Genomic DNA, 11572 nt, shown 5'->3' on the forward strand with positions numbered 1-11572 from the left:
GCTTCCACCTAAAATATCCAGGAGTACCCCCACCCTCAGCCCCCTCAACCACTGGTTTTGCTGTATATGCTGCACGCCTACTCCTCAGCAAGTGCGTCTGGCAAACAATGTTTTAAAACTCTGCTCAGTCCCCTCGCCAACACATTTCTCCCCGTTTTTCTATTGTACCTTTCAACACAAAGTTTTGGTGTGTAAAGCTAAGAGGACTGAGTACAAATAACACACGACTGAGGTGGCATTGCAGCTGAACAACTTTGCATTGTTTAGAGACGCATTTTGCGAACATACACAATTTCCCAACACTAACAAACAGAATACGTTCTCCCAAAGTGCTTTACACACCACGCAGTTGAACAAGCTTCATTTCATTTTAGTTTAAACTTGATGTTTTAAAATACTTATCCCCGCTTTGCAGTCCTTGAGTAAACTACAAAACATACCACTTCAGGGTTTTTCTCGAAAACTTTAAAAGCAGGGCACAAGGGTCTCTAGTCACAATTTGTTTCATCAAGACTATAGCCTCTCAGTTGTGAGCGATTCTTCCATTCACTCAAACTCAAGCCATGAAGATCTTTATTTTGCTGAGCCTTTCTGTCACTCTCACTTTGGTGAGTTTTCAAAAGTTGAAACGTTTCATTTCGACGGGTTTAATAGTCTATCCTTCCTCTTCAGTAGAATGAAGAGAACTATTAATTCATATTTCCAACCAAATCACGCGTTTTGCGAACTTTATTTGGAGAGCCAATTAAGATGCATTTGTTTCTTTCAGGGATGTTCAAATCTTCCTGAACTTGCAGCTTGCAACAGAGAGGTGAGCCGAAATCTTATCTTTCAGGGCGTTGATTAATATTTATGGTAATAATACTGATAGTAACTTCGTATGACTGCGAAAATTTTAATTGAGTTATCAAAAGTGTTCCGGGAGTCCTTGCTTCTGTTTAAAGTTTGCTTGGTGATTAGTCCAGAAAACTCCAGCCACTAGTCTTAACAACTGAATTAGACCAAAACTAAAATGTGATGCGATGGGGCTCTTCCTTTCAAATTTTCGTGAAGCAGGAAGGGGGCACCACAGCCCGTCCCACCGCCACCTAAGCTTCTGCCTCAAGGTTGATACAGTATTTTTGTCCAAGAGGCTGTTAGTGCGGGCGTGTCTGTTCATATCGCATTAGTTACACTCACGTCACGTGATTCTTCTACCAGGAGGGAGACTGCAGCTGTCAAACCGGCTTGTCCTGTGTTCTGACCAAAAAGTTGATCTACCAAGGACAAATGACAGACGTCAAACAGTGCATGCCAGAGGGGATGGAGATTGAAGTGGAAACAGTCGATCTTGACGAGGAAGGTGCCGTTGCTCCCATGAAGAAGAAACGCTTTTTGTTTAATGGACTCCTTAAGGTAGGACGGATTGGATTGAATTAACTATATTAAATATAGAGTCATACTTCGCAGTTGAGTCTTTTCCTCTTAAGATTGTAAAACGGCTTTAAAAAAAACAAGGGAAGGCCAGGAATTACACTGAACGAGCGTCAAGCACGTGAAAAGCACGTGAAAATCATACGAAAAGCATGTACAAAGCACGTGAACGAGTCGTGTCTTGCGTCTAATTGCTCTATAAGATTAAGGAATGTTAAATCCGTTAAATTCACTTAATGATAAAGCCATGGTTCGTTCTTGTCTTAAACTTCGAGTTCAATGAATGTTACTATTGTTTTGTAAAAACAGAGATGCACAACTCAAACTGACTGCGCAGAAGACCAGTGTTGTTTGTTCAACAAAAGGTGCGCTCCAAAACTTCGGAAGTACTTCACATGTTATTTAACGGTTAGTATAAGAATGATGGTTGGCATTATTTCGTATAGACCAAGCATAGTATGAGCAAAAACATGGATGATATGAGTTACAATCTCGTTAAGACTATTCTTATCTTTGTTATTATTTTCAGAGTCCGTCTTTATCATGATTTCTCATGTAAATAATTTATAAATAATAACATGATTTCTAATGCAATTTGGTGTAAAGAAGCAATTATAAATTGTTCAAAGATTACACATTCCACTAGCCTTACAGGCTCGTGCAATTTTATTGTCTTTGAAAAACCTTTGCTCGTGCTTATTAACACCAAATTGCACTCGAAATCGTTTTATTACCAATACTTATCATTTTATCATTTTCATTATCGTTTTTATTACCATTTTTTATCATAATAATCATAACTATTATCATTGTCTTATTTATTTTTCCAGCACCTTCACAAGTGCGGTTGCCTTGATGGCCTGGTTTGTACCGAAACAGCCTCCTTCACCATTCCTCTGACTGGGATCAGGGTTGCCCTGAGGCAGTGCATGTAACTCGTACCAGCCTCTTGATCGAGACAAAGTATTCATCAGATGGGAAGACAAAACTAAACATGTAACGCTTAGAAGCATTTAAGTGAATGAAATAAAGAAAGTCTTCAAAATGACTTGGAAAATTATTTGCTGAAGTCTATTAACAAAGACTCTTTTACTTAGAACACTTTATTGACCTGCAGCCTAAGATCAGAACTCGATCGAGATTTTTTTTTCGTTTAGCAAACTAAAGGCGAAAATAGTAAATTTGTATGGGATACTAGTCATATAGTTCTGAGAACTCTCTCTAACTAATTCTCTCCAAATACAATTAAAGCCGAGAAAACGTATATTTTAGATTATGACATCATCGCTCGTTACCATGACAGCACATTCGGACCTAAAAATTGGTTAGAAAAATAAGGAACAGGTGTTGATATCAAAGCAAACTGGGAAGTAAAGTTTGCTGCATAAACGAAAGAAATAGAGGAGCAGATGAGTAACAGAAAAGCACACTTGCTAGATATTTTGATTTTTAATCAGGCAGGGGTTCCAACTAGGATTAAAAAAAACACGAGAAAGCTTTTCGTGGCAAATTACATCTCAAATAATGTACATGAAAAAATTACTCGATACAAACCATAACACCCACCATATTTCAACCATTTCTTATTGCTTAAAAAGTAAACTTTGATTGATGAAATAACACACACTGTTAACTTTTTCACTCCCATGAGTAACCAAGACAGAGTTTCTCCTCACAATACTGATACAGCTGAAAAGGTCGTAGATACATTAATTGACAAGACCAAACGTCTCATAAAATCTTCAAGATTTATATCATTCAATGGTTATGAAATGTTCGCCGTGTAAAAGGCCATAATTTGCCTGTGTGTAAACAATAGACTTTCCTCGTATTATTCCATTCGTCGAAGATTTGTCCAAGGACTTTTTCAGCCTCCTGTAATAGACACTTACGCATTATTATTTACTCTAGCACTAACAACTTAATGCAATAATGTTGGTTGAGCTGTGTTTGTAGACATACACTGTGAACACACCCATAAGTCGTATTGAAGTATTTAGAAATCTTAGAGCGGCCAATTTGAGAATTTTGTACCAGAAAAAAAGATTATAGAAAATTTTCCATGCATACAAACAATTGATTATTGAAGCGCGCTCTGTAAAACATTCGAAATTCTCTCCATAACAAATAGTTTCTTTTGTGTCATTTCTCTGATTCACCATGAAAATTTAAGGCAGGAATATAACTGAATTGTAATTGCGTTGGATATATTTGCCGTAGCTTTCAACATTCAGGGCAGAAAATGTTTATTCTGCTCGAAAGAACATATTGCAAATATTTCAGAATGGGCTCTGCATGTTTTCTCTAATCCTTTCAACAAACAGCTAAGCTAATTTTTATTTTACATGGGCAGTTTTTGTTTGAACGTGTTGTTTAAAGACACTCACATTATTAGTAATGTTGTAAAACCTACTACTTACTCAATGTGCCTCAAAGCTATAAAAGAGACAAGACAGCAGATCACGGCACTCAACTTTACCAGAAGTTTACTTGGATCTGAGAATTTCTATAAATTGTTTCACTGAAGTCATGAAGATTCTCATCATTTTGAGTTTTTGCGCTACAGCTGCTTTGGTAAGCTCACAGCAACTTGCAAAAATAATTAGGTTAATTTTCTTAACCCGTTACCTCTCAAGATCCGTTGTCAATTTTCCTCTCTAGCTGCTATACATTTCCTTGAAATTTATTAACCAGAATTTGGTGCTACATGTAGACCAAGATAACAACTTCTGCCTGATAAGTTTGAGAATTCTCATTACCTGTTTGCGGGATAATGTAAAGATATTATAGGGAGACGTTGTATGTTAATCAACTCTGGGATCTTCAATACATATTTCCAGTAAGGGGAATGTACTCTCTCTCCTAAAGCGGGAGAGGTTTTGAAACAATTCTGTTGGAGGCGTCACAGGAGTTACTTTTCTTTGTGTTATTAGAAGTAAATGTTTTATTTCTTTTTTCTGATGTGTCCAAAATTTCGATTTCCTCCCCTTGGATACATGCCATGTATGCGCGAATAATGAGAAAGAAAGATATTTCTGTGATAACATAGCGTTAGAAGTTGGTACGTACAAGGCAATCTTTCATAAAATCATGTTTAACTGAATGGTTTGCTTTTGTTCTTTACCTCTAGGGATGCGGTAATCTTCCCAAATTAGCGGCTTGCAACATTGCAGCGGTAGGTGACTGAATGGTACTAGAGGCTTTTCAGATTGTTTGGGTGGTTGAAAGTATCAGAGAAGAATAAAAATTTGTGTCATAATGAAAAAAAGACACAGTCTTGGCATGAAGAGGATGTCACGAGAAGGCGTGGAGGAAAAAACGCTTCAAAGGACTAAAAGATTACACAAAATAACAAACACAAAATTATGTGTATACATGAGAAAGAATGGACTGGATATGATAAGCTGAATTATACACACGTTTTGGTTGGTTTTTACCCACAGACGTATAGCATTTTGCTTTTTTATCTTATAAAACAAATTCATTCCATGTTGCCGTGGGTCTGTTTAGTAATAGATCACAGTTGACGTTAAGATGTGTTTTTTTGTTATTTCAGGGCGGAGGAGACTGTAGCTGCCAAGCCGGTTTGTCCTGTATGTTAACTAAGAACATGATCTACAATGGACAGGTTATTCCTGTGAAACAGTGCATGCCAGAAGGAATGGACATTGAGGTGGAAGAGGTTGATCTGGATAATCAGTCTGCAGACGAACCCATGAGGACAAAACGATTTCTATTCAACGTAAGAATTTTAATCAACCCTTTCTTTTTGCCCCAAGGGACCGAGGTTCTAGGAAGCGAGGGGGGGGGGGAGGGGGAAGAAGCTTGAGGGGGGGGGAGTGAGAGAGCGATGTCTCCCAAATTTACATAAAAATAAAATGCAATTTTTACAAAAATGCCCCGCACCTGCGTAAAAGCCTGAACTACCAGCATCGTTTAAGCACCCATCCCTTCCTTGGTCACGATACCGCAGTCCCTAAAATACTTCGAATTTCAAATTAATTCTTTCAATTAGCCATCACCAAAAGAAGGTTAGTGTAAGAGACTTGAAAATTCTTTATAAGAATGGACCTCACTCCAAAGGTTATTTTCGATTCAGGCATTATTCTTTCTCACAATTTGACACACGAAATTTGATCTTTTCTCCAACAATTATCTGTCGTTTTCCTTTGATGTTTCTATGGAGATCGAATTGGGACTGTGAAGGTTGTCCGCGCGAGGCCAAATTTCTCAGACCGAAACAAATTTTTATTCACGCCATGTTGCTTTTTTATAGCGTTGCAGCTCCGAGGCTGAATGTCAGGACAACTACTGCTGTGCCTTTGGCAAACGTTGTGCTCCGAAACTTGGGGAGTTCTTCACTTGCTATCTTGTGGTTAGTAACAATAAATAAGTCTGTGATTTTCATGGGGGTGAGTGGTTGGAAAGATAAGCATTTTCGTTTGCCTCACGATATAGAATCTTCTTTGTTTGGTTTTAGTGCCAGGGTTAATGTATTGTTAATAAAAAACCAGTGTTGTTATAACGTAAGTCACAATAGTTTTACCATGTTAGTGATTGTGTTGTGAAGATGTTGGTCACAATATTGGCACAGTATATTGAGGGTATCAATGGGATGATGGCTACTACATTTAACGGTTAAAATTTTGGCTGTTGTACGGCTAACGGTTAACTTCCTTCGTTTTTGATTAAAAGATAAATTTTTACGGTTAACTTTTTTTACGGCTAACGGTTAAAATTTGTCAAAGTTGATGCCTAACGGCTAAATATTTTGGCCATTTTAAGGCTAACGATAACCCCATGGAGACCATCTACATTGACGAAAGTAGTTCACAAGCAAGCCTGAAATACGACTCAGCTTAATATGGCGTTTTCTGTAGCTCAATAGGTAGAGCAAATTGGCTCAATTTACCGAGGGGAACCTCAACACTTTTTGTCTTGTGACGAAACAAATAACATCTAGTCTTTTGATCTTTCTTTATAATTTCACTATCTGTATGTGCTTCTCATTTTCATTGTTTGTTTTCTTCTTTTTTAACCATAGCAAAAGCACAATTGCGGATGCGGCAATGGGATGACCTGCAAAGTAACAACCACGATCCGATTGCCTTTCGGGATCAAGATCCCTATCAAACAGTGCGTGAAGCCCGAGTAAGCCTTTGAGCAAAAGTGTTACATCAAAGTTACAGAAAAAGTAGTTTTTAATTAGTAATGTAAAGTCTGTAACATCAAACGAAGGAATAAAGGTTCATTGAAAACCTCAAACAGATCTTATTTAGAGTATGACTTTGTCAGCAGGTATCAGCTAGCGACAGGCGAGAGTTAGCTCCACAGACCATATGGTCTGTATCGGGGAGGGGGGGAGGTGAGAAAAGTGGGGGGGTAGGGTAGGGAGACGTCAGTCGGTGGGAAATTTGTGCTGCGTGGCATCGTATAAAACCTTCTTAAGCTGCTAAACGAATCCTAACTTTCCTCGACAATCAGAATTAAACTATGGGTCGTTTGAAGACATAACTAGTTTTGCTTGATACGTTTCCCAGCTCTCATCACCCTTTCACAGTTAATATTTATAAATCGTGTGGAAAATTTCTGTGTTCATCGTTCCAAAGTGTTGACGAGTATGATTACGTGGTTTCCCTGGCTGCCTTCCATCTTGAAACGCCCCATTCTCAGTTTTTTAACCTTGTACACGTTAATATTAGTATGCATAGTCTCCATACTATTCTCTATAAATTTCCTAAGGTGTGAACAACGAGAATTTGTTTAACAATCAAAAGCTTAGTTGGTGATCATATCCCTTATTCTTGTGACCTTAATGTGTGACTCAGTGGTGATATTGTAAGGAGAAATTAGATGCTAGTCAGTATGGTTCACACTGATAGTAACTGAGCCAAAAATAAAGTGGGATTTCCTTGATTTTACTTCGCTTTTCTTCGCCATATGATTGGTCAAGAAACTCAAGCTACTTTCTCAGCCAATCAGATGCTTAAAACCTATCACGGAAAGGAACCTAAGAATCTTAATGGCTGAAGCAAGTTATTTAGTGCAAGGCATGAATAATTACACAATGTTGTTTGAACAACCACTCTCACCAATAAAGAAAGGGGTTAGGGCTCTACAGAAAATTTGGCGCCACGTCGCTAGGTGGTATTACAAAATAATGTGGTTTAATCACCGCAAAATTTTCGAGCCTAAGCCCTTCTTTTCGCTCTGACGAAGGGCTAACGCTCGTGGCTTGTTCAAATGTTTTAAAGGATACAACAGCAAAAGCTGCCAACAGATCAGAGACACTTTGCTTAGATGTGCTGTAAAGTGTTACTTCCACTATATAATAATGGCAACCACAAAAACTGCTTTAAGGTTCCATTAGATTGTTAAATTTGTTTGTTTCTTGTTTGAGGCGTGTTTTCACAGTTGCTCAAGCTATATTACAAGCTCTTTACGACCATGATTATAATTTAAACTTGCGCAAACAGGATACAAGCTGAATTAACAATCGATAACATTTTTAAGAGTTGGTAAGTTTAACTACTACGAAGAGTCTATAGTGATGTTGCTTTGAAAACATAACCAAAATTAAAACTGTTTTATGTTTTATCAACGGCCACTTAGAGATTCATAGCATTGAATCATAGTTATATGCCCTCCCCACTAATTTCTCCAAAGAAAACTAATACTCGAAAAGACATTAGCAATGTTTTCAGTTGTAGGCAAATAAATTTTTTGCGTAAGGCATATATGTACATTTCCTTTTGAAAAGGCTTATAAAAGCCCTGAGTCTCTCTCATGTCCCCTATTAGATTGACATGATCTAGCAGTTTTCACTCAAAAGCTTGTAAAACAGGTTCTCAATGGCGTTGTGTAAAATACCCCATCACGTGACAAAAAAGTATAAAAATAACTGACCTAGCGAACCGTAGATTTATCCAGTTAAGACTGAATTTATTTTAATCCTAAAAATTCACATTTCGATCAGATTCAAGCACTCAAAATGAAAAGCTTAGCAGTCCTAACTCTGTTTTTTTCGTTGTCTGTGGTAAGTTGTCTGTGCTGATTAGCAGCGATAGTTTTTTTGCTTCATTTCAGAAACCGAACGTTCTAAAGCAATCTCTTGGCTCCCCTTGACTCAAAGGAGTGACCGAAAGAGAATTTATCCTAGCAATATCAATGTCAAGCAGATAAGGGATAAGAACGGAGAAATATATCAATTAGGGGATTATTAGTCGATCCAATACCAAATTCTCCGACCTAACGTCGCGAGAAATGTATGGCAGATAGTTAGGAGACTTACTATTGTATTCTTGGGAGTGAAAGGGTTCAAGATGTCATATTTTAGCGGTAGCTATCGTTAACGCTAAGCAGTGCAATGAAACCAAATGCCCTCGTGTAATTCAACTTGAATAACTCCAAATTATTCGCATGCAAAGCAAAACAGCTGATGTATTGATATAGACAGGAAGAAAAGAAAAAAAAAACCAAAGCGAAATGACAAAAAAGATGAGAAATATTTTGCGGAAGGAAAGGAATATAGGGGAATTTCAGCGCAGTTAACATAAAAATTTTATGTACACTCTGACAAAAAACGGTAAAACAAAACAAAACGAAGAATAAAAAAAATTAATCTGTCTTTTTTATTTCCAATTATAAAGTGGATGATCAAAATTGGATTGGACGGTCAGATGTAACGGGGCTTGGAATCCCGGTTTAAATTACGATATTCCTGATCTAGATAAGAGTGAGGCGGATGGTTTAAAACTTTTTTTACGTAGAAATTAAACTTTTTATCTTTTCTAGGCTTGCTCCAATTTGCCAAAGTATTCAGCTTGTGAAACTATGGTGAGTCTCAGATTCATTCAAAATTTGAAATTTGCGAGGATATCGCCTTGTTCTAAAGCTTCTAACGTAAATCTTTTTTTTTTTTCCTTTTTCTCATGCTCAGGAAAATTCCCATTGCAGTTGCGCACCGGGCTTAGCCTGCAAAGTAACTCGGGAAATTGACATGGGAGAACAAACAGCTGAGGTAAAGCAATGCATGCCGCTCAATGAGCCGATCGTCGTCGAAAAACTAACAGAATACGACGCTAATGAAACTTTGGACCCTGGCAGTGCAGCATTGGACCCGGCAGCAAGATTTTATCCTGGAAAGGTGAGGAAAAAATAATGATCTGGGGTAAAAGGAAACTAGTTTTGGTACTTCGTCCTTGCAAGTTTTTCCTTTTCATTTCTCCTGGATCAAGAACTGTTATGTCAGACGAGGGGGACTTAAGTCTCGTACCCAGACCTTCTTCGGCCAAACGATGGTACATAGTAGGATCCAACATTTCAGTTGCACGGTAGGATCTGGGTACGAGATAAGGGGGACCTATTATGGCGAAAATTTGAATCTTTTCTTTCTTTCTATGAAGCGCTAAGGAGAACTTGAATAGAGAAATACGCTGATTGCAGCCAAAATTCTATCCCACAATATGATGCTGTTTCGTTGGATGTATAACAAATTCTGTTGTCTCTTCAAAAGTATGAATTTCTTAATAGTGATTTCGTGCTTCTATTAAACTTTGATTTCAGAAATGCACCACGGCAGCCGACTGTTTTTGGCCAAACACCTGCTGTCTGTTTAGCAAACGATGTAGCCTGAAGTTGCTGAAATACTTTACTTGTTACCTCAGGGTAGGTGTGGCAAGTGTGAATAGTTAAATGGTAATGAAATGTTGAAAGAAATATTGGATTGCTTTGATTTTTTTCAACATCCCTCTGTGATTGGTCCAGATACCTTGCCTATCTTTCTCGCTGTAATCAGATTCAAAACTATTGGTCAGCGGTTGATCACTTGCGTTTCCCGCGGTTCAGGTTGTTCCGTGTGGTGGTTGTTGTATTAACTCTAAGTTTCCTATTGGTTACTTGTAATATATCTTTTGAACACATTGGCTTTGACTGTAATGAAGCGCTCTTGGATGGCAGGCGTGCTCCCTGTGATGCTGATGCCTTTCCACGTGATCTGAGAACAAACTGAGGTCTGTTAACAGACAGGTTCGTGAGCTGAGGTAAAATCGGTTTGGATCAATGAGAAAGCAACATAAGAAAGTGGAATCTTCAGTCCCCAAGGCCCCCCCTTCCGAGGACTGTCCGTCAACTTCAACCATATGATAGGTAAAGCTGCTTTCCCCTAAAAAAAATTGTAACTTTGACCCAACTTCCACAGCTTAGTCGAACCTCCAAAACAAGTCAATGTTGTTTTGGACGCTCTGGAAGGGTGAAAACTTAAGTGGGCTTCGTTAAATGTGAACTATAGAAAGATTAAAATACGGTTTCAACAGTTAAAATGGACCTCTGAAAACTCATTCGATAGGAAAGAGGCTTTCACAATCCCCCGACCTACACCCCCTGGAGACTCTTCGTGTATTCCGCCATAATAAAAGATCTGTTTTCCTGACCAGACAATATTCTTTGGTTTAATTTTTAGAGCGTACATAAGTGCGGTTGTCAGGAACATTTGGTTTGCAAAACCACGACCCATGTGACACTTCCAATCGTCAAGATTCCCTTTCCAATAAGGCAGTGCGTGCCGGAAGACGAAGCATAATTTTGTTCGTGAGATTGCCAATTACCATGGTAAAGTGAAATAAAATCTGATGTGCTTGATTTGGTCTTTGGTCTTGGTCTTGTGACTAAGAATCAGTGCTTCGTTTAGTTCTACGTGGTCCTTTTGCGTGCTTCTCGCCCCTCACGCGCTCCTCACGCGTGTTTCCCGCCCCTTACGCTCTCCACGCGCTTTCCTCCTCACGTAAACCGCTTCTTCTCGCACTTATCTGCCGCTTTTGCCCCGCACTTTCCTGGCGCTTTTTACGCACTTTCCCACAATTTTCCCGCGCCTCACCCTTACCGCGCTTTCCCCCGCAAGTTACTCGAACTTTACCTGCAGTTTGCCCGCACGTTGATCGCGGTTTTCCCGTAAGTAACCCGCACTATTACCGCGCTTTTCTCGTAAATTATCCGAATTTATCCGGAGACTTCAATTGTACTGTACCCGCACTTTTGCCACGCTCTCCCCGCAATCTCCTCGTGCTTATCTTGCACTTCACCTGCACTTTCCTACGCTCGGCAATGACGGGATAAAGTAGGGACAGTTCAGCAGGACGAAGTGTTTGAAATCGAAGCTGCA

General features: G+C 38.8%; 2 protein-coding genes across 2 annotated transcripts; both read left to right on the top strand.

The window, feature by feature from the left end:
* Positions 1–507: 507 nt before the first annotated feature.
* On the top strand, positions 508–2461 carry LOC131795331 (uncharacterized). The gene is made up of 5 exons (XM_059112910.2): positions 508–608; positions 770–811; positions 1201–1395; positions 1723–1821; positions 2244–2461. The coding sequence occupies exons 1-5, from the start codon at positions 564–566 to the stop codon at positions 2346–2348; spliced, it is 486 nt and encodes a 161-aa protein (XP_058968893.2). The 5' UTR covers positions 508–563; the 3' UTR covers positions 2349–2461.
* Positions 2462–3865: 1404 nt separating this feature from the next.
* On the top strand, positions 3866–10993 carry LOC131795329 (uncharacterized). The gene is made up of 10 exons (XM_059112908.2): positions 3866–3987; positions 4544–4588; positions 4970–5155; positions 5690–5788; positions 6458–6565; positions 8360–8449; positions 9208–9249; positions 9353–9559; positions 9979–10080; positions 10874–10993. The coding sequence occupies exons 1-10, from the start codon at positions 3943–3945 to the stop codon at positions 10991–10993; spliced, it is 1044 nt and encodes a 347-aa protein (XP_058968891.2). The 5' UTR covers positions 3866–3942.
* Positions 10994–11572: the final 579 nt, after the last annotated feature.

This window comes from Pocillopora verrucosa, chromosome 11 (assembly GCF_036669915.1).
Source record: "Pocillopora verrucosa isolate sample1 chromosome 11, ASM3666991v2, whole genome shotgun sequence".
NCBI lineage: Eukaryota > Metazoa > Cnidaria > Anthozoa > Scleractinia > Pocilloporidae > Pocillopora > Pocillopora verrucosa.

What these genes read in the sequence shown, in the direction of transcription:
- LOC131795329 (XM_059112908.2), top strand. Translation starts at nt 3,943, where the DNA reads ATGAAGATTCTCATCATTTTGAGTTTTTGCGCTACAGCTGCTTTG. An exon ending in TGTTTTTTTCGTTGTCTGTG is followed by an intron (nt 8,450 to 9,207) that starts GTAAGTTGTCTG and finishes TATCTTTTCTAG; the next exon opens with GCTTGCTCCAATTTGCCAAA. An exon ending in ATTCAGCTTGTGAAACTATG is followed by an intron (nt 9,250 to 9,352) that starts GTGAGTCTCAGA and finishes TCTCATGCTCAG; the next exon opens with GAAAATTCCCATTGCAGTTG.
- LOC131795331 (XM_059112910.2), top strand. Translation starts at nt 564, where the DNA reads ATGAAGATCTTTATTTTGCTGAGCCTTTCTGTCACTCTCACTTTG. An exon ending in TTTCTGTCACTCTCACTTTG is followed by an intron (nt 609 to 769) that starts GTGAGTTTTCAA and finishes TGTTTCTTTCAG; the next exon opens with GGATGTTCAAATCTTCCTGA. An exon ending in TGTTTAATGGACTCCTTAAG is followed by an intron (nt 1,396 to 1,722) that starts GTAGGACGGATT and finishes TTGTAAAAACAG; the next exon opens with AGATGCACAACTCAAACTGA.